General features: G+C 48.4%; 2 protein-coding genes across 3 annotated transcripts in view; one reads left to right on the top strand and one right to left on the bottom strand.

Moving 5' to 3' along the window:
- CCDC40 (coiled-coil domain 40 molecular ruler complex subunit) overlaps window positions 1-1120 on the bottom strand; it is a 42396-nt gene extending 41276 nt beyond the window's left edge. For both annotated transcript variants that reach the window (XM_066587338.1, XM_066587339.1), the window contains exon 1: window positions 959-1120. In XM_066587338.1, coding sequence (XP_066443435.1) covers window positions 959-975 — 17 coding nt within the window. In that variant the 5' untranslated portion in view covers window positions 976-1120. The remainder of the gene's footprint in view (window positions 1-958) is intronic.
- A 122-nt stretch (window positions 1121-1242) lies between these two features.
- The window catches only part of TBC1D16 (TBC1 domain family member 16), a 31650-nt gene continuing 13558 nt past the window's right edge, over window positions 1243-19334 (top strand). The window contains exons 1-3 of the mRNA XM_066587340.1: window positions 1243-1386; window positions 15428-15635; window positions 16248-16713. Coding sequence (XP_066443437.1) covers window positions 15464-15635; window positions 16248-16713 — 638 coding nt within the window. The 5' untranslated portion in view covers window positions 1243-1386; window positions 15428-15463. The remainder of the gene's footprint in view (window positions 1387-15427; window positions 15636-16247; window positions 16714-19334) is intronic.

Raw genomic sequence — 19334 nt, 5'->3', positions numbered from 1 at the left:
TGCTGCTCTCTGGCGCGAAGTTTGGAAAGCCGGCGAAGAAGAAGAAATTGCCCCCATTCAGATACAACTGCGCTCCGTGCCGCCAAATGTTGCCGTGCCCACGGCCGTCTGAATGAGCCCTAATTGTGAAGGAAAAGCAACCCGTCTGGAAATCATTAGGCTAATTAGTCTTTTCAGCGGCTGGGAGCGTCAGTGCTTTTTTTTGGCGCACACACCTTGCGCCCGTGACGAGTGCAGTGTAATACGCTGATGAGTGCGCAAAAAAGAAACATTCTTGCCGAAAAAAACACCATGGCCCCTATTGTGTGTTCGCATAGGCTGGTGTGGAGCCGGTCTAGTCCCAGCAGGGTGGTCTGCGGGATGTGAGTCGCGCCCGATTCGCTCCCACCCATGTGAACGCCCCCTTACATCGCCTAGTGATTTTTGCGCGTGCGGCAGCGTATTGTACTGCGTTGTTTGGCCCCGCAGGACAGGCTCATCTGCGCGCAGCAAACAAAGGCAACAAATTGAAATGGCTAATCCCTTCAGATGTGTTCTTTTGCGCTACAATTACGCAGTGTTTCATCTCCCTGCGTGTTGAGCTCATATTTGCGCGCCCATTTAATTCTATGGGGACCTCTGTTGTGCAAATACGCCGAAAAATAGGTTGTATTTTTTTTTTGCGTGACTTAAATGCACGAAATACGGAAATATGAACGAACCCATTCAAATCAATGGGTGCTATTCTCTGCAATTGTGCGCAAATACGCCGGTGCGCAGCCGCCCTTATTGCACAGCAGTGCCCGCTTCCTGCTGTATTCCCCTCCTGGTTAGTATCCAGCCCTGTGACCCGGCATTGGTAGTCATGGTTACCAGTCGGGATAAAGTGATCCTCCGCAGTCATATCCCCCGTGTTGCATAGCGCCATGACACCCCATGTAATATCAGTGATATCAGCTACAATCAGGGGCGCACTAACCTCGGGCTTCCAGACATATTCTTGTTGCTAAGCGACACTATCAACTTCCGGAAGAGGCGTGGCCTCTGCAGACTGTACCAAATTCCAGGCAGAGGGAGGGGTTAGAAGTGTCCCTCCAGCTGTTACAGTGTATCCTGTGATGTTCCCGCAGCCCGCTGGTCCACCAGGGCGGTTATCATTAGGCGCACCGGAGCGGGCGGCAGCTGGGATTCCGGGGCTGTGCGGCGGCAGCAGCTGCGCTGACCGGGCCGGGCTGCGTGTCCGCGGGGGGAGCAGCTCAGTCCCCGGTCACCACACCGCGTCCTCCCGTGCAGTCAGCGCCGCTGCCCGGCAGGGAAGGGGTTACCCGGATCTGCCCCGCCCGCCCAGTGTGCGCTGCTCGTGGCTCGGGCCGGACGGAGCGGGCTGTCCTCGGGGGAGCGGAGCAGGTATGTGCGGGGCTGCCTGGCAGGAGGGCACCGAGTCACCCGTCACCGCCCGGGCAGTAGTATATATGTATATACCATGTGATCTCTACTATAGTGGTTGGGGGCTATAATAATCCAGTTATCACACTTCCATCGTACCACTGATGGCGCCCTGGAGCCCTCCAGCCAGATGTGCCAGTTGTTCGCCCATTCCTGGACAGTCCAGAAAAAAAGGCTTATTTTGTAGTATCTGCAAAAAAATGAACATTTTCTATATATTTTTTTCTTGAACTGGCGGATCTTGTGGTTTTCCCTATTTATGGTCCTCATAACCCCAGCTGACCTATAGTGGATCCCGGCTGCAGACGTGGATCCATTATAATCCGGATGACTTCTTGCGGTTCTCCCGTATGCCCAACGTAAGTCGTTGGCGGTCCCTGATTTTTGGATAAGTAGTTCAAAGAAAAAAAGTAGTCCTCCTCGGGACTAATAAGGGTCCTCTTACACAGGAGGGCAGCTGGGTGCTTAACCCCTTAGAGGCCAGACTATTTTGTGCCTTAAGGACCAAAGCGCACACCCCTTTAAAAAAGCAGGACCTTGGGGCGATCAGCTGAATCTGGCAGGGAAGACCGGTGAGATATTTCCCCTACAGCGAGGACTTTAGGGGAACTATAGGGGGGGCGGCCGTTCACATGATTGGCCCTCCTGAACTTACAGGGTCTGCCCAGAGGGAAGCACTCTTAGGCCGGCTGTCCACGGTCATTCCTGCCGCCCGAAAGCAGGAGCCGCACGTGTTTTTCCGCCGGTCAGCCTAATCTAATAGATAGGCCCCCTGTCCACGGGCGTTGCGAAGTCCCGCGGCAGATCGCCGACACCTGGGAGCAGGAGCCGCTGCCGAATCTCCGCCGGTCAGCAATGATTCTCCGCTCGTGGACAGGGGTCGGCGCTTTCCACAGCAATGCTATGAAAAGCGTCGGCCGGCGTGACAAGGGGCCATAGGCTGACCGCGGAGAATCGGCGGGCAAGGGGCCATAGGCTGACCGCGGAGAATCGGCGGGCAAGGGGCCATAGGCTGACCGCGGAGAATCGGCGGGCAAGGGGCCATAGGCTGACCGCGGAGAATCGGCGGGCAGGGGGCCATAGGCTGACCGCAGAGAATCGGCGGGCAAGGGGCCATAGGCTGACCGCGGAGAATCGGCGGACGGGGGGCCATAGGCTGACCGCGGAGAATCGGCGGACGGGGGGCCATAGGCTGACCGCGGAGAATCGGCGGACGGGGGGGGCCATAGGCTGACCGCGGAGAATCGGCGGACGGGGGGGGCCATAGGCTGACCGCGGAGAATCGGCGGACGGGGGGGGCCATAGGCTGACCGCGGAGAATCGGCGGACGGGGGGGCCATAGGCTGACCGCGGAGAACCGGCGGACGGGGGGGCCATAGGCTGACCGCGGAGAACCGGCGGACGGGGGGGCCATAGGCTGACCGCGGAGAACCGGCGGACGGGGGGGCCATAGGCTGACCGCGGAGAACCGGCGGACGGGGGGGCCATAGGCTGACCGCGGAGAACCGGCGGACGGGGGGGCCATAGGCTGACCGCGGAGAACCGGCGGACGGGGGGGCCATAGGCTGACCGCGGAGAACCGGCGGACGGGGGGGCCATAGGCTGACCGCGGAGAACCGGCGGACGGGGGGGCCATAGGCTGACCGCGGGGAACCGGCGGACGGGGGGGCCATAGGCTGACCGCGGGGAACCGGCGGACGGGGGGGCCATAGGCTGACCGCGGGGAACCGGCGGACGGGGGGGCCATAGGCTGACCGCGGGGAACCGGCGGACGGGGGGCCATAGGCTGACCGCGGGGAACCGGCGGACGGGGGGGCCATAGGCTGACCGCGGGGAACCGGCGGACGGGGGGGCCATAGGCTGACCGCGGGGAACCGGCGGACGGGGGGGCCATAGGCTGACCGCGGGGAACCGGCGGACGGGGGGGCCATAGGCTGACCGCGGGGAACCGGCGGACGGGGGGGCCATAGGCTGACCGCGGGGAACCGGCGGATGGGGGGGCCATAGGCTGACCGCGGGGAACCGGCGGACGGGGGGGCCATAGGCTGACTCTCGGCTCGTGGACAGTGTCTCGGCGCTTATGGAAAGCTTATGCCTGCTCCAGCCTGCATTTACCGCCGGCGTGGACACGGGGCCTTATAGATGAGCTCTCCGTTCCGGTGGGGGACATCCCTCCAATATTCATATGCCTTAATAGGACATATGAGCAGGGATGCCACCTTGGCATGACCCCTCTAACAGGTATGTGCTCTTTTTTTAACATCTTCAGATAGTTAAAGGGACCCTTCAGTAGGTTCGAACTCCATAGACTATATTATGGGGGTTAAAGGTGAAGGAGCGTTGAGTCCAGGAGTGGGGTCTCGTACTCTCTCCGTTCCAGCGCTGTGGCCCCACAGTTGGTGTGTGCACACCATGTGACTCGTTTCATGCCCTCTGCTATAGAGATGACTGGGAGGGGACGCACACAGATCCGTCTTAAGAGTTGCGCTGTGTGCGCAGTTCTATAGGGACACAGCACTTCATCAGGACATCGGGTCAGTATGAGGCACGGCCTCCCGGACTCCACGTTCCTTCCCTTTTGAGCCCCGTACAGTAATTTATGGAGCTCGGTCATGCTGCCAGGCTCCCTGTAAGATGCCATTGGAGGGGTCTGTGAGCTGGCACCCTTATCTAGTGCTATAAAGGCACGCTTGCTGGGTTTCATAAGTAGCTCTGTGGATGAAGCTCCTGGGAGCGGTGCCAAGTAGGTGAGGGTCTAGTAGGTGGTGGGGGTCCGGGTTACATGCCTCTACTGATAAGCATTTAACTGTGCATATATCCTTTAAAGGGTGGCACCAAGACTAGGAGACGAGTAGTGTATCCACCCAGCGGGATGAAGGTGCTGCACACAAAGTGTAACTGTGGCATAGGAAATGATCCAGAGATAAGCGGTGGTACGGCACAGCCTTGAAAGACGTCTTCTGCTGTTCCTCTGAAGGGTCGCTGGCTGTCAAGAAGAAGGGTGTTACAGTGGAATTAAAGGGGTTTTCCAGAAAACAAAATTCCATGGCTATGTAAAATTTGAGCGGCACATGCTGCCAGTTTTATCCAGAATTGGAGCAGCAGTGTCTGGGGTTTCTGCACTGAACTGAGGTTTTTTTTTTTGTGTTTTTTTTTTAACCCTTTAATGCCCCATGACGTACATACGGTATATATCATGGCCAGGAGAGGTTTGAAGCAAAATGTTGTGCATTTATGGCATATGGATGGCACAGGCTGAGGAGATAAGCCCACAGCAAGAGCTAGCTGGCTGTGACTGATAACCAGCCTCCTGCTGCAACAGCGGGGATCAGTGAGAACCTCCTTTATATGTTGGAATCAATGTTGATTGCGACATATACGAAGTTCACAGAGGAAGGGCACTCTCTTGTGATGTCATCAGCTCTCTGACATGTAATCACGGAGGGCTAATGTGTTGCCATGGTAACTGATGCCAGTAGAGTGCTAGGGAAAAAAATGGTTTTAAAAAAGTTAATTAGACACTTTTGCATACTTTTCCCTTTTGTTGAAAAAAAAATATCCATCTACAGATGTTCGGTGTTGCTGTATCTATAACAAGCGGTCCGATCCATTGAGCACACAGCAAATGTTATTTGAAAAAAAGAACAAAAAAAATGCTTTTGCCTCGCAAAAAAATCTAATAAGTGATGAAAAAAGTTCTGTTATTTCCAAAACTGTACTAATAAATACTGGAGCTTGTAACGCAAAAAAACAGGCCCTCACAGAGCTCCGTCGATGGCGGTATCGTAATCGTACTAACCAGCAGAAAAATAGTTATGTCATTTACGCCGCAAGAAAAAACCCCATAATGGCAGAATTGATTCGTTTTTCACCCAGCCCTATCAGAAATAATATTTAAAGGGGTTGTCTGGTTGTAAACTATTGATGGCCTATCTTCAGGATAATGATTAGTAGATTGGTTGGGGGTTCGTTGCTCAGGCTCACTGCTGATCAGCTCTTTGCTGGGTTGGTGCACTTATGTACTAAGCTGAATTCTGTGGGAACAAACTGCTCTTTTCTTGCTTTGTGCTGCAGGGCAAGTTCCTATCGAAATGAATGAGAACTTTGCCTGCAATACCAAGCTTGACCACTGCAGTGGGAATGGAGTGGTCTGCTTCCTGCAGAAGTCAGCTCAGTGCAGAAGCATGCCGGCCTGGCAAGCAGCTGATTTGTGGGAGTTTGCTGCCTGGGACCTCCACCAATCTATTATTGATGACTATGCTGAGGATAGGCCACTGGACAACCCTTTTAATAAAAGTTAATCAACATACTATATGTACTCAAAATCAAACTAATAACTACCACTTGTCCGTCCATCCATGCGTGCGCGAGTCAGTGAGTTACATGCTCCGCCCCTGATCACATGATGGTGACGTCCTCACAGGTCCTATTCTCACTCACTCGTGATCACCTCCGGATGAAGAGCCGGTGATGATGTCACGCTCATGTGATTAGGGGCAGAGCATGTAACTCACTCCGGATGATCAGGGGCGGAGCAACAGTATATTACATGCTCTTCCCCCTGATCCCATGACAGTGACGTCCTCAAAGGTCATTCATCCCAAGTGAGTGAGTTACATGCTCCGCCCCTGATCACATGACTGTGGCGTCATCAAATGTACTGAAAGCACGCAGCTGCTGTTTGGTTAGGCGTTTGTTAATATTTCATAGCAACTGAAGCTGCGGAGTTTGTGGCGGATGGAATGAATACTAACGAACACCTACAGCAGCCGTGTGCTTACAGGACCTGTCATGTGATCAGTCACCTGTGTGGAACAGTCTGAGGTCACATGACCAGGGGGTGATCAGTGTGTGCAGGACTCTTCTGTGCTGCTTTTCATCCATGTTGGATGTATGCAGCAGAGCTGTATGTGATGTACATGTAGCAGAGCTCTGTGGCACATCGTGCCACCAGAAACACTGGTACTATATAATTTCCTTATTACTACTAGTGCAAATAAAAACTACAGCCCGCCACACAAAGAAAAATCCCCTATACGGCCATGTCGACAGGAAAATGGAAAAAGTTACGGTTTTTGAAAAGTGGAGATGAAAATTTTTAAAAATTGTCACATCCTTGGGTCCAAAATAGGCCGTGTCCTTAGAGGGATTCATAGGAAAAATCCTATTGATGTCCTATCCTGAGGATAGTTTATCGGCTGTGGTCAATGGTGGCTGTGCTTGCAGTTACAAGCGCCGGCCACTACACAGGGGTCAGAGCCGTGGCTTGTTTTCTGACTCCTGTATGTTTTTCGGCACTGTCAGAGGGTGCCCGATCAGCTGATTGGCTGGGGTCCCAGCCAGTCAACTATTGACCTATCCTGAGGATTGGCCATCAATAGCATTTTCATGGGAAACCCCCTTTTAAGGGATGGGGTTGGGGGTAAGGTATGGCTTATTTCTTTATTTTACAATGTTCCATGGCCATAGAAATGTTTTTTTCTTGAGTCCTGGAAAAACTCCTTCAGATGCGTGACTCCCTTAAAGTTGGTGCATGAATTTCTGAAAAGCAGAAATTGCACCAAATGTATCAACCGGCACATTATGTACTTTCCTCTTGGTCTTCAAGATCTCTGCTTGCCGGAAGCCTTGGTTGTTTCCTTCAGTTGGATAGCAATCTGTCCCGGTCATGCGGTGATCACAGCGTTGGCCCGTCACAGTACAGCCATCATCACATGACCACCGCAGATTGTATCCTCCACAAGTAAATAACACTGATATCTGATGACTGCAAGTAGAGATACTGAGAACAATGAAGAACTCATACTAGAGAATTGTGGAATATTTTTTTTTTTCACCCTTTTAAGCAGCACATGCCTCTTTTTAGAAATTTGGTTCATCTTCGCCTGTCCGTGCGCAAGAACTTCATAGCCGACTTTTTCTTGGATTAGTGGAAAATCCAGAAAAGCAGCACATTTTAGTGCATATATGGTGTCCAAAAATGAGGGACTCTGTTATTATGCAGAAATACTGCCAGAAGTGATTTCGTAAATTCTCCCTGGAAGTGTACCGTCCTCGCTCAGTAAATAACCCCTGCAGATAGCACTGTGTGTTCAGTCACCGGTTCTCATGAACACCCTCCTCTCCCTACAATCTCATTGACTTTTGCATATGGCATTCACAATAGTGCGATGACCTGCTACGTGGCCACTGCAGCCAATCGCTGACCTCCGTGGTCTTGTGCCATACATGCAAGCTTTTCTGCTGAGCAGTCACATGTATGTACGGGATGTCATTGCTCCAGGGACATAGACTGGTAGGAGGCACCTAGAAACCTGCAAAGGATTCAAACGGTCTGTGCTTTATTGGTTACTTTTTATTTTATCAGATTTACTCCTATTAGCCACTTTTTTTTTAAAACCCGGACAATCCCTTTAAAGCTGCATATGCTGTCCAAACTGCAGGCATGATGTTATAGAGCTGGAAGAGCCGAGCAGATTGATATATAGATTATGGGGAAAGTTTCAGTAGAACTTGTATTATATTCATTTATATCTCTGCACAGTCTCAGCTGAACAGTCCAATGGGCGGAGCTATCGGTGATTGACAGCTACCCCTCTATGTACAGTCACACACAGCTGTCAATCACTGATGGCTCCGCCCACTGGACTGTCCAGCTCAGGATGTACAGAGATATAAATGAATATAATACAAGTTATCCTGAATCTTTCCCCATAAACTGCTTAATAGAAAAAAAGTCTCAATCAAGTAACTTACTGTACACCATGGTTCAGAGCAAATATCTTAACAGGCCACTCTTTTGAAATTATTCTTAATGAAGTATGTAGCTAGCTCCCTATAATATATATTATAATATAATGTTGGCTTATATCACCCTGCTTAGTTATTCCTTTCTATCGGAACCTCCTGACCTCTTTCTCCTCAGGTTGTCATGTGATCTCCATTCTGACCAGCTCAGATTTATCAAAATAATCTGTTTCTAAGGCTGGATGCACACGAACGTATATTGGCTCAGTTTTCACGCCGAGCCGATATACGTCGTCCTCATCTGAAGGGGGGGAGGATGGAAGAGCCAGGAGCAGGAACTGAGCTCCTGCCCCCTCTCTGCCTCCTCTCCGCCCCTCTGCACTATTTGCAATGGGGAGAGGCGGGACGGGGGCGGGGCTAATTCTCTGAACTTAGCCCCCGCCTCCTTTCATTGCAAATAGTGCAGAGGGGCGGAGAGGGAGCAGGAGCTCAGTTCCCGCTCCTGGCTCTTCCATCCCCCCCCTCCCCCTGCAGATGAGGACGACGTATATCGGCTCGGCGTGAAAACCCAGCCGATATACGGTCGTCTGAATAAGCCCTAAGTCTGTGTGATGCTGTCACATGGACTCTACCTCAGAAACGGCTTAGATGGGGAGACAGACACCCCGATCACAGTTAGAGTAGAGGAGATCACAGCTCATCCTTCACACTGTATACTGATAGTCTGTAGCTTATTTAGAAGAATATAGAAGGTAATGGTAAATGAACTGTCCACCCAGCAGGCAGAAATGGTACAGCCTTTAGCTAATTCTGTGTTGATGCATCATGAGATTAATGTGAAAGGGAAAGCAAAAAATCTCAGCATCAAGATTGTGCCTGATAAGCATCAGACAGGAGGCGGCACTGTATAGAAGCGACTGCAGTATACATAGGAGGCCTCCAAAGTATGACAGGCAATCAGTTGAGGGGACATGGATGAAAAAATGTGTTTTTTGCCGGAGTGGCCCTTTGTTTATCACTGGTCACATACTGAGTAACGACATGGGCTTGTGGCCTTATTTTAGGTATTTTGGGATTTTCTTTTTTGCACAATGAAACAAAAAAGTTAAACCTAAAAGAAGTAAAATCAGTTGACTCTGCTGATTATCCAGATTCATTAGGGCATAGCCACTTCTTTTGTTTCCAGGAGTTCCAACCCTTAATATCCTGAACAAACAGGAAGTCTTATCATTAACCCCTTGTGTTACTCTGTTATGAATGCCAGCGCTTGTTACTCCAGTGTAATATTTTCTAGTTTAGTAATATTTGTGGTTTTGCTCTGTTCCACAAATATGCAGGTTTCTGAAGGAAACATAAGTCAAAGCGGTCAGATCAGATGATAAGATGTATCAAGTCGGGCAACATTTTTGAGACAAACTTCGCTGTAAAGAAATAAAATGAACTTAGTATTCAGGGACTTTTAAAGGCCACTTTGAGTGTTTTTGAATCAAGAAACTTACGTGAGAAGAAAATAAGTGTTAACCCTTTGCAATCCAATTTTGGATTCAGGGTTTTCTAGGGAGCTTTCTCTTTTTGCCATTATACAATGGCGCCATCTGCTGGCTAGAGCCAGTACTGTGGTATCGGACATACTGGAGAGGCCCCCCGACAACAGAGCGGCCAGTAATCTACAGTAAGAGTACCCTTCCGGACGTCTTCCGACATCGGAGCTGTACAGCCTTCAAATCAGAATGTCTTTAGACGTCAGTGATTGGAAAGGGTTAATACATTTCATCAAGATTTTATCTTATTAGTTGCATACCTGTGGGAGTGGAGAAAAGGTGTATTTACAGTTAGATGTTGGGTCCACTTACACTCTGACTGTTTCTACCCGGTCAAGGCCATCTGGAAGGATCACATCGATTAATCATTAATTGATGGCTGCCAGCGGTTGACTTCTAGCACTATCTGGATGGGTTCTCTGCAGCAATTGCGCTGTCCTGTGGTTACAAGACAATGTGCAGGTGGGGTTCCCTATCAGAAACCAGAAAGCACCCCTCTAATTGCACTTTGTAGCAAGAGTAGAAAAGGAATGGCTTTCAAAAAAGGAATTCCTCAAATTAGGGCATGCAAATGCATGTGACTCTGCAAGGCGTCCGTGTATTGGCTGGCACACGGACAGGTGTCCGGTGGAGAGTTGCGTTGGAACATCTTGGGCGCAATTCGCACATATGACAAGTGTGTGTGCCTGGCCTGAGCCTCATGTAGGTGTTAAAGGGGTTTTGTCATTAAAAAAAAAATTCTCTAAACTTACCTATTCCTTCCCTGTCTGTCTCCTTATCACATCTTCTCCAGTGCCCCAGGTCAGCTCACTGCAGGCTGGGCCTAGCTTGTTATGAGGGCTGCTTATCACAAACTCCTTACGGCCAGGTCAGTGAAGGTCACATCCCTGTGCTGTAGCTTCACTGCCAAGTAAGGAATTGTAATCTATTTCAGAGACAGCTGTCATGAGCAATCTCTGAAGAAGATAGGCAGTCCTCCTGCTGGCCTGTGTGCTGTGACATAACCTACATTGGCAGACTGCCAACCTAATGTACATAACCTCACAGGAAGGAGCAGAATCAGGCAGCTGGAGGTGAAGTGAAACCCCGGACTGCAGGAGACAGGAGAAGATAAGGGAGGTCAAGATCTGGTAAGTAGACTGATGGGGGAGGAATAGATAAGTAGAGCATTTTTCTTTTTTAGTGACAGAACCCCTTTAAGTAGCTTCGAAAGCTGACAGATATACTTGATTGGGAAACCAGAAAAAGTAAATCTCCTCCTATAATACTTTTTTGTCGTATCTTTACAGAAGAGTATGTAACATTACTGGCATTTTCTGGCGGTGCCTCGCTATTGTTATCTACATCAAAGGTATCATCTGATCTGATTTTTGTAGCGTTGGTTTATATGCGCCATCGGACAACCCTGGATGACTGATATGAGGTTATAGGGAATAGAGCTTGTCTGAGTTGGATTTTATGCCTGACTTGCTTTACTGGTGAGCTTGGCTTGTAAGCTGATGATTAATAGTCTCTCCGGCCTTGGGAGCAGCGACATGTGATCTCTGCTTGGATGCGGTGTTCCAGAAGTAGTCATTTCCCAGGGAGCTGAACAGCTGCTGTCTGTTCACTGTTTGTATAGGGGGCAATTGTAATACAGTGTGCGATAAATGACAGCTGCGGACAAGTGGGGCGGGATCCTACATTCAGGCATGACTGACGCTACTCAAAGGCAGAATACAAGATATGATATGGGAGGCATGGAGGCTCTAGTACCCTGTTGTACCACCTCTAGCTTGGATACAAGATGTGATACTGCTGGACATGGAGGCTCCAGTACCCTGTTGTACCACCTCTAGCTTGGATACAGGATGTGATATTGGTGGCCATGAAGGCTCTAGTACCGTTGTACCGCCTCTAGCTTGGATACAAGATGTGATACGGGCGGGCATGGAGGCTCTAGTACCCTGTTGTATCGCCTCTAGCTTGGATACAAGATGTGATACAGGCAGGCATTGAGGCTCTAGTACTCTGTTGTACCACCTCTAGCTTGGATACAAGATGTGATACTGCTGGACATGGAGGCTCCAGTACCCTGTTGTACCACCTCTAGCTTGGATACAGGATGTGATATTGGTGGCCATGAAGGCTCTAGTACCCTGTTGTACCGCCTCTAGCTTGGATACAAGATGTGATATGATCGGGCATGGAAGCTCTAGTACCCTGCTGTACTGCCTGTAGCTTGGATACAAGATGTGATACAGGCAGGCATTGAGGCTCTAGTACTCTGTTGTACCACCTCTAGCTTGGATACAAGATGTGATACTGCTGGACATGGAGGCTCCAGTACCCTGTTGTACCACCTCTAGCTTGGATACAGGATGTGATATTGGTGGCCATGAAGGCTCTAGTACCCTGTTGTACTTCCTCTAGCTTGGATACAAGATGTGATATGATCGGGCATGGAAGCTCCAGTACCCTGCTGTACTGCCTGTAGCTTGGATACAAGATGTGATACAGATGGGCATGGAGGCTCTAGTACCCTGCTGTACCACCTCTAGCTTGGATACAAGATGTGATACAGGCAGGCATTGAGGCTCTAGTACTCTGTTGTACCACCTCTAGCTTGGATACAAGATGTGATACTGCTGGACATGGAGGCTCCAGTACCCTGTTGTACCACCTCTAGCTTGGATACAGGATGTGATATTGGTGGCCATGAAGGCTCTAGTACCCTGTTGTACTTCCTCTAGCTTGGATACAAGATGTGATATGATCGGGCATGGAAGCTCCAGTACCCTGCTGTACTGCCTGTAGCTTGGATACAAGATGTGATACAGATGGGCATGGAGGCTCTAGTACCCTGTTGTACTGCCTTAATCTTTGATACAAGATGTGATACAGGCAGGCATGGAGGCTCAAGTACCCTGTTGTAGCACCTCTAGCTTGGATACAAGATGTGATACAGGCTGACATGGAGGCTCTAGTACCCTGTTGTACCACCTCTAGCTTGGATACAAGATGTGATACAGGCGGGCATGGAGGCTCTAGTACCCTGCTGTACTGCCTGTAGCTTGGATACAAGATGTGATATAGGTGGGCATGGAGGCTCTAGCACCCTGTTTCGCCGCCTCTATCTTGGACACAAGATGTGATACGGGCAACAGGGTGCCCCCATATACATTGCCCGTGCCAGAGAATATGCTAGCAACAGGAAGCCCCCATATACATTGTCTGTGCCAGAGAATATCCTAGCCATGCTGTAAGAGGTTGGCAACACCAGTTCCCATCCATGGGCTCATGCCCATGGACTGAGCCGGATACACCTGCGTTTTTTTATGCCGCGGAGATTAACAGAAAAGTCCCTGCTGGCGATCGCGGAGAAACGCGCTTTTTACCGTGTTTTTCTGCAGTCTCCATTAATACTATATTAATTGAGACCTCCTGCTGCAGAAAAAAAGTGGTAAAATAGAACATGCCGTGATTTATTTATTTTTTTTCCCTGTGGCGTAAATCTGCGGGAGAAACCCGCATGTGAGAACTGAGCTATGAGGCTCAATAGAACCTAATAGCTGCGTTATTCCGCCGCGGGGAACGTGGCATAAATCCGTCTGTGGGCATTAGCCCTAAAGCTTGCATTAGCTCTTCGCTCTTCCATTTCAACCACACACATTTGCTAACTTTATAATATGGAAGTGTTACTTAAGTATTAAGTAGAATGAAGGCGTTGTTTACAGATTGGGATTGGCACGTTGGCGCTGTGCCCTCGCAGACTGACCTCCGGGACCATATCTTGCAGTAACCATGTAGAATAACAGCCTTCCTGTGCCTTTTATGCTTTGGCCAATTCCAGCTTCGTGCAGACTGTTTCCAGAAGTTCAGCATCTCCGTCAGCAGATCATCACATTTGATGGCAAGAATGGCGTAGCTCGCCGCTCTGTTTTTTGCTTTTTAAAATTACGGACACCGCAGTGTTATAAGCGCGGGGGCTGTTGGCGCCAGCAATAGTTTAGTAAAAGCAGTGTAAGTAACGGTCATACGTCTAAAGTTCTAAACTTTTCTCTTTAATATAAACAAGTTTTACTTAATGGGAACTTAACCCTTTGCAATCCAATTTTGGATTCAGGGCTTCCTAGGGGGCTTTCTCTTTCTGCCATTATACAATGGCACCATCTGCTGACTAGAGTCAGTACTGTGGTATGTGACATGCTGGAGAGGCCCCTGACAACAGAGCGGCCAGTAATATACAGTAAGAATACCCTGCCGGACGTCTTATGACATCGGAGCTGTACAGCCTTCAAATCAGAATGTCTTTAGACGTCAGACAGTGGATTGGAAAGGGTTAAACTCATATATCAAGAGACATTGGTAGTCCTCGGAGGTAGAAGCAGGGCGACTGTGTGGCCTTTTACCCTTCACATTTTTGCAAACATTTTGGCACTATGGAGACGGAAGGTCCAGGAGTTGGCTAACCGGAGGCCGTCCCTTCCCATTCACCATGACTTACAGCAGGTTGTGTGATGTGGCCAAGATTGTATGTACAATGATGGCCCCCACTGATATCCTCTACATTCCTCCTCTATTATACTGGAAGGGTAATACATATACAGCTGGGCTTCTGTATCTCCCATATACTATAAGAGCATGTTGGCGACCACCTCCGTACAGCTTAGGCTATGTTCTCATCTGCTTCAGAGGCTCCACTCGGCACAAAGTGCTATCTGTTTTTTTTCTGGTAACATGCCAAAGGGCACGATGAAAACGTAAGCGGTCACATTATAGCTAATGGGGATCCGTTGGGCGCTGTTTGTGCTCGTCATCCGACGCTTCAACTATTGCGTTCTTCAGCTGCTGTGATGGTGCCAAACAGAAATGAAGATCTCTAATGTGAACACCCAGCTTAAAAGGGCACATGAGACAATGTGCAGCCCATTGGGACTCCCTATTAAAGGGATAGCATCATATTTTTTTACTAATTAAAACCAGATGTCCTCTTGTCTGAGCTACAGTTACTGACACGTCTGTTAGTAAATACTTGTCTTCCCCATGAAATAACACTTCTGGATCATCATCTTTTTTAGAACTCTGCATTGTGCCGTCCCTCTGTTACTCCTAGAAATGTATGAATAACTTGACATTTGGGTGTTACCAGTTTGGGGGGGTCTTACACAGTCTGCTAGTATCCAATCAGTATGTAGAAGAGAATCCACAGCGCACACAATGTTCTTATGCAATTAATGAATAAAGATGAGCGAACGTGCTCGTTTAGAGCAATTACTCGAGCGAGTATCACTTTTTTTGAGTAACTGCCTAATCGGGCGAAAAGATGCGGGGGGGTGAGTGGGGGTGGGAGAAAACTTATGAGAGTTGACCTTTCAATAGCTTCCTCAAGACCCTGTAAATAAAATGGACTGGAATCAAAAGTAGGCTTAGACTTTGTAGTTGGTTCTATATTTCATTATGAGTTTGTGCCCCTCACAATCCCGACACATGGGTGACTAGTCCGGCTCCTTCCTTTTTTTCAGTTTTTAATGCAAAATTGTGAATCCATATATTTATAATGTGTGCAGTGTTTGATGTTGGCGTTCTGCCCGGCCCGGCGTAGAAAATTTCGAACCTGTATGTTCTATCGAATACCTTTGGGTGCCAAATAAAACGATATGCTACTTATTTTATGTCTATACAATATATGATCACGTTGTGTGTTGTAATTAATAATGGCCTCCTGTTTGCAGGAAGTATATAGCTCCGCAGATGATGGAATTGATGCCATGTCTTTGGGGAAGCTTCTTCGTCGCGCTTCATCCAAGGCCTCCGACTTCTTGACCTTAGGCTCTGGGGGAGAAAATTCTTCAATACTGGATGGAGAGATCATATTCTCTAAAAACAATGTGTGTGTACACCCCCCAGAGCTGCTTCACAATGTCGCATCCCACCATCCAGGTTAGTGGGGAAATGACACCCTTGGCAAGTCACCTATGGCGCTATATAGCCATGTCATACCTTGCATATAAATGAGGCTATGTTTTCAGGTTTTAGCACTGCATGGGCATATCTTAAAAGAATTGTGCCAGGATAGAATAGGGGGTTGTTGGGAGTCCAACTACTGTGATCCCCACCAATCTTGACAACAGGGATCCTGCCAGTGCCTGCAGGAATGGAGCAGCGGTAAAGCATGCACTCCACTGCTCCATTCATTTTAGTGGGATTACCAGAAATATCGGAGTTCAAGCACTCAACTGTCTTTTGATAATCCCATTGAAATGAATAGAGTGGTGATGGTCTACCTCCGTTCCATTAGTGTGGGAACATTTGAGGTCAATGAAACAGTGTCTGCAGTACCAACGCAGACCACTGCAAAATGCACAGAGCTGTCTGCTTCCAGCTTGATATATAGTGAGAGCAGCCCGGCAAGCACCTGATTTGCTGGAGTCTTGAGCGGTAGACCCCCTGCCAATCAACTATATTAAGGCTGGGTCATCAATAGCTTAAAGCTGGACAGCCCCTTGTATTTCAGTTTATTGATTACTAATTACTTTGTAATTCATTTTTCAGGATATTTGTGTGTGTACATGGAGAAAGACGAGTCTTTGGGTACTACACTAATATTGGCCTGGGTCCCTAATTCACGCATACAGCGCCAGGATGAAGAGGCTTTACGCTATATTACCCCTGAAAGCTCTCCTGTTCGGAAAACTCGGAAAAGAAATCGACACATTGCTAATTCTACATCTTCAACTTTTCACAAATCTTCTGTTTTTACCAAAGAAAACCCAGGGGATACCCAAAGCCCAAGCAAAGTTACGGAGCGGAATACCGTTGACGGCACCGCAGAAGGTCCGGCTGACGTTGTAGACCAAGGGGAGGATGAGAGGTCTTTAGACATATCATCCGATGAAGTTAGCAAGGACAGTACTCTGGATTCGGATTCCGATGCCCTCTCTTCCCCCTTTTGCATGTCCCCCATATGTGAAGCTCTTGAAGAAAACAATAGTTCTGTGTTTTTGGAGAATGAACTCAGGTATGTTAATATTGGAGTGAATGCTTGACAGATTTTGACCTTCATTCAATAACTGGTCCGTATTGAACAAAGTTCTGACTATATTCAAGTTTTTAGAGCATGGTATGTCAGAAGCTGCAAAAAAGGAAAGTTGGTCATTCTAGGATAAATCGCCCAGGGGCTAACAACTGACCATCTCCAATTCTTACAAAACTTTCCACATTTGTTTACTAGAATTTATATAAAAATCTCAATTTTCAGCCCCATCGAGTCGTAGGGTCAAGAAATACAGGGGGAGTCAATTTTCCGAAGGTAACTGCGAATCATAATTTTTGATGATTCATATTTTTGGAAACCATTAGGTGTAGGAAGACGTGCGAGGTGTTATTCTCTGACAGTAAAATAATGATACTGGCAAGTGATAGACATAGGATTATGGGAAATGTTTCAATTTTATGCAATTTTATTTAAAATGCGATCAAATTCTCTGTCATTAAGCGCCCCACAATCTCAACAAAAATGGGTAAAAGAAAATACTGCGCTCATAAGAGTTGGTATCAATAGTACGAAAAGGTTTGGGACTCACATGGATAGAGAAAGTGGACGGATTTACCATTACCCTCACACCCCCTTGCCACCCCTCTTTTGGGTGAAGCACAATTTAATCCAGGAGGATTCCTCAGGGTAATGGCAAAAGACTTTAATCTAAAGAGGTAGTGGGTAACAATGATGCGACGCGCTTCGGTGCTGACAAGCGCCTTTATCAAGCATAGCATAGATGGAGAAAGTACAGATTTATACTCAAAAGTAAGGAACTCGCCACAGGCGGGTATGACCAGTGGGGCGTCACCGATGTCTGTCGGGCGCTGCTGTGTGATGTAAGTGGACGCCACTGCACAACGTCACAAAGTGAAAACAGGCGGGCGTTGTGCGGCACGGGCAGGTGCCAGGTCGCAGCCGTCCGGTGCCACAAAGGCGCTAACTGCAACATGGGGCAGGGGCACGTGCCTATGGCACGCACAGCCGTGAGGCGTCAGAAACAGTGATGATCCTAAATTTCTCATTTGATTTTTGGGATCATTTGCAGCTCTCCATCTCCACTGGATGTTCTGCGGCAGTGTTCCCAAACTCCAGTCCTCAGGGACCGCCAACAGGTCATGTTTTCAGGATGATCTCAGTATTGCACAGGTGATGTAATTATGGTCAGTGCCTCAGACATTGCCACAGGGGTTCTTGCCATAGGATATCCTGAAAACATGACCTGTTGGTGGTCCCTGAGGACTGGAGTTGGGGACCCCTGTTCTACGGGACATAAGAATTTTCCTTTTGTCTACCAGGACTGCGGGTGCCAGCGGGCAGGTCTCCTCCACTGGAGTACCTCCCCGCTTGCGCCAGGTAAGCCTATATCTGCTTCGTCTGCTGATGTCCTTCTGTGTTACATCTCTGAGGCGCTGTCCTATTCACACTTGACAATCCCTACAAAGTCCTCCGGCAGAAACTACACACTACTGATTAGTGAGTTAACCTTGGCCGAGGCTCAATAGAAGAGCTACACAAGCAAGAAAATACATTAATTACTGATCGCTTAACTGAACAAATTGTCAAAAGGCAGATTTTTCACCCCATTCATAAGTATATTCAAGTGTATTTGGCCATATTTGATACCACTAAAATGGTATGGCGTTAGTCACCATCAAGGATCTTTGCTCAAAAACTACAAAGAACACTGTATGGTAAGAAACGTCAATGTATGGGCAAATATAAATATAAATGTTTTCAACTCTGCAGTCCCTCAGGTCTTAAATAAAAGTTTCAGAAACTTTTGTTCCATTTTTTCCTTTTAACTTGTATTGGAATCACAGTGTTAGAAACACATTGTTCTGTGCATAATAAGTAATTTATAACACCTCGCACGTCTTCCCAGATATGAATTATCAAACAAAGTTTGTATTGATGGGTCTGCTTAAAGGGGTTGTCCCGCGAAACAAAGTGGGGTTATACACTTCTGTATGGCCATATTAATGCACTTTGTAATATACATCGTGCATTAAATATGAGCCATACAGAAGTTATTCACTTACCTGTTCCGTTGCTAGCCTCCTCGTCTCCATGGTGCCGTCTAATTTTCAGCGTCTAATCGCCCGATTAGACGCGCTTGCGCAGTCCGGTCTTCTTCCTTTCTGAGTGGGGTCGCTCGTGCCGGAGAGCGGCTCCTCGTAGCTCCGCCCCGTCACGTGTGCCGATTCCAGCCAATCAGGAGGCTGGAATCGGCAATGGACCGCACGGTGCACCGCATGGTGCACCGTGGGTGAAGATCCTGGCGGCCATCTTACTTAGGTAAGTAAGAAGTCGCCGGAGCGCGGGGATTCGGGTAAGTACTGGCCGTTTTTTTTTTATTCCCGCATCGGATTTGTCTCGCGCCGAACGGGGGGCTATTGAAAAAAAAAAAAACCCGTTTCGGCGCGGGACAACCCCTTTAATTATCTATGCTTCGCTCGGCTGAATGACAGTCGGAGATTTATTACGACTATAGCTAAGGGGAAAGTGAATGAGACGTCCATAGAAACCCAATAGATTCCAGATCTCCGTTTTCAGAGGAGACATTAAAGCACTGCTATAACGGATTGCTATGGGTTGCTGCT

This window comes from Eleutherodactylus coqui, chromosome 13 (genome assembly GCF_035609145.1).
Source record: "Eleutherodactylus coqui strain aEleCoq1 chromosome 13, aEleCoq1.hap1, whole genome shotgun sequence".
Taxonomy (NCBI): Eukaryota; Metazoa; Chordata; class Amphibia; order Anura; family Eleutherodactylidae; genus Eleutherodactylus; species Eleutherodactylus coqui.
Note: the sequence above shows the minus strand (reverse complement) of the source record. Positions and strands in the feature narration are given on the sequence as shown.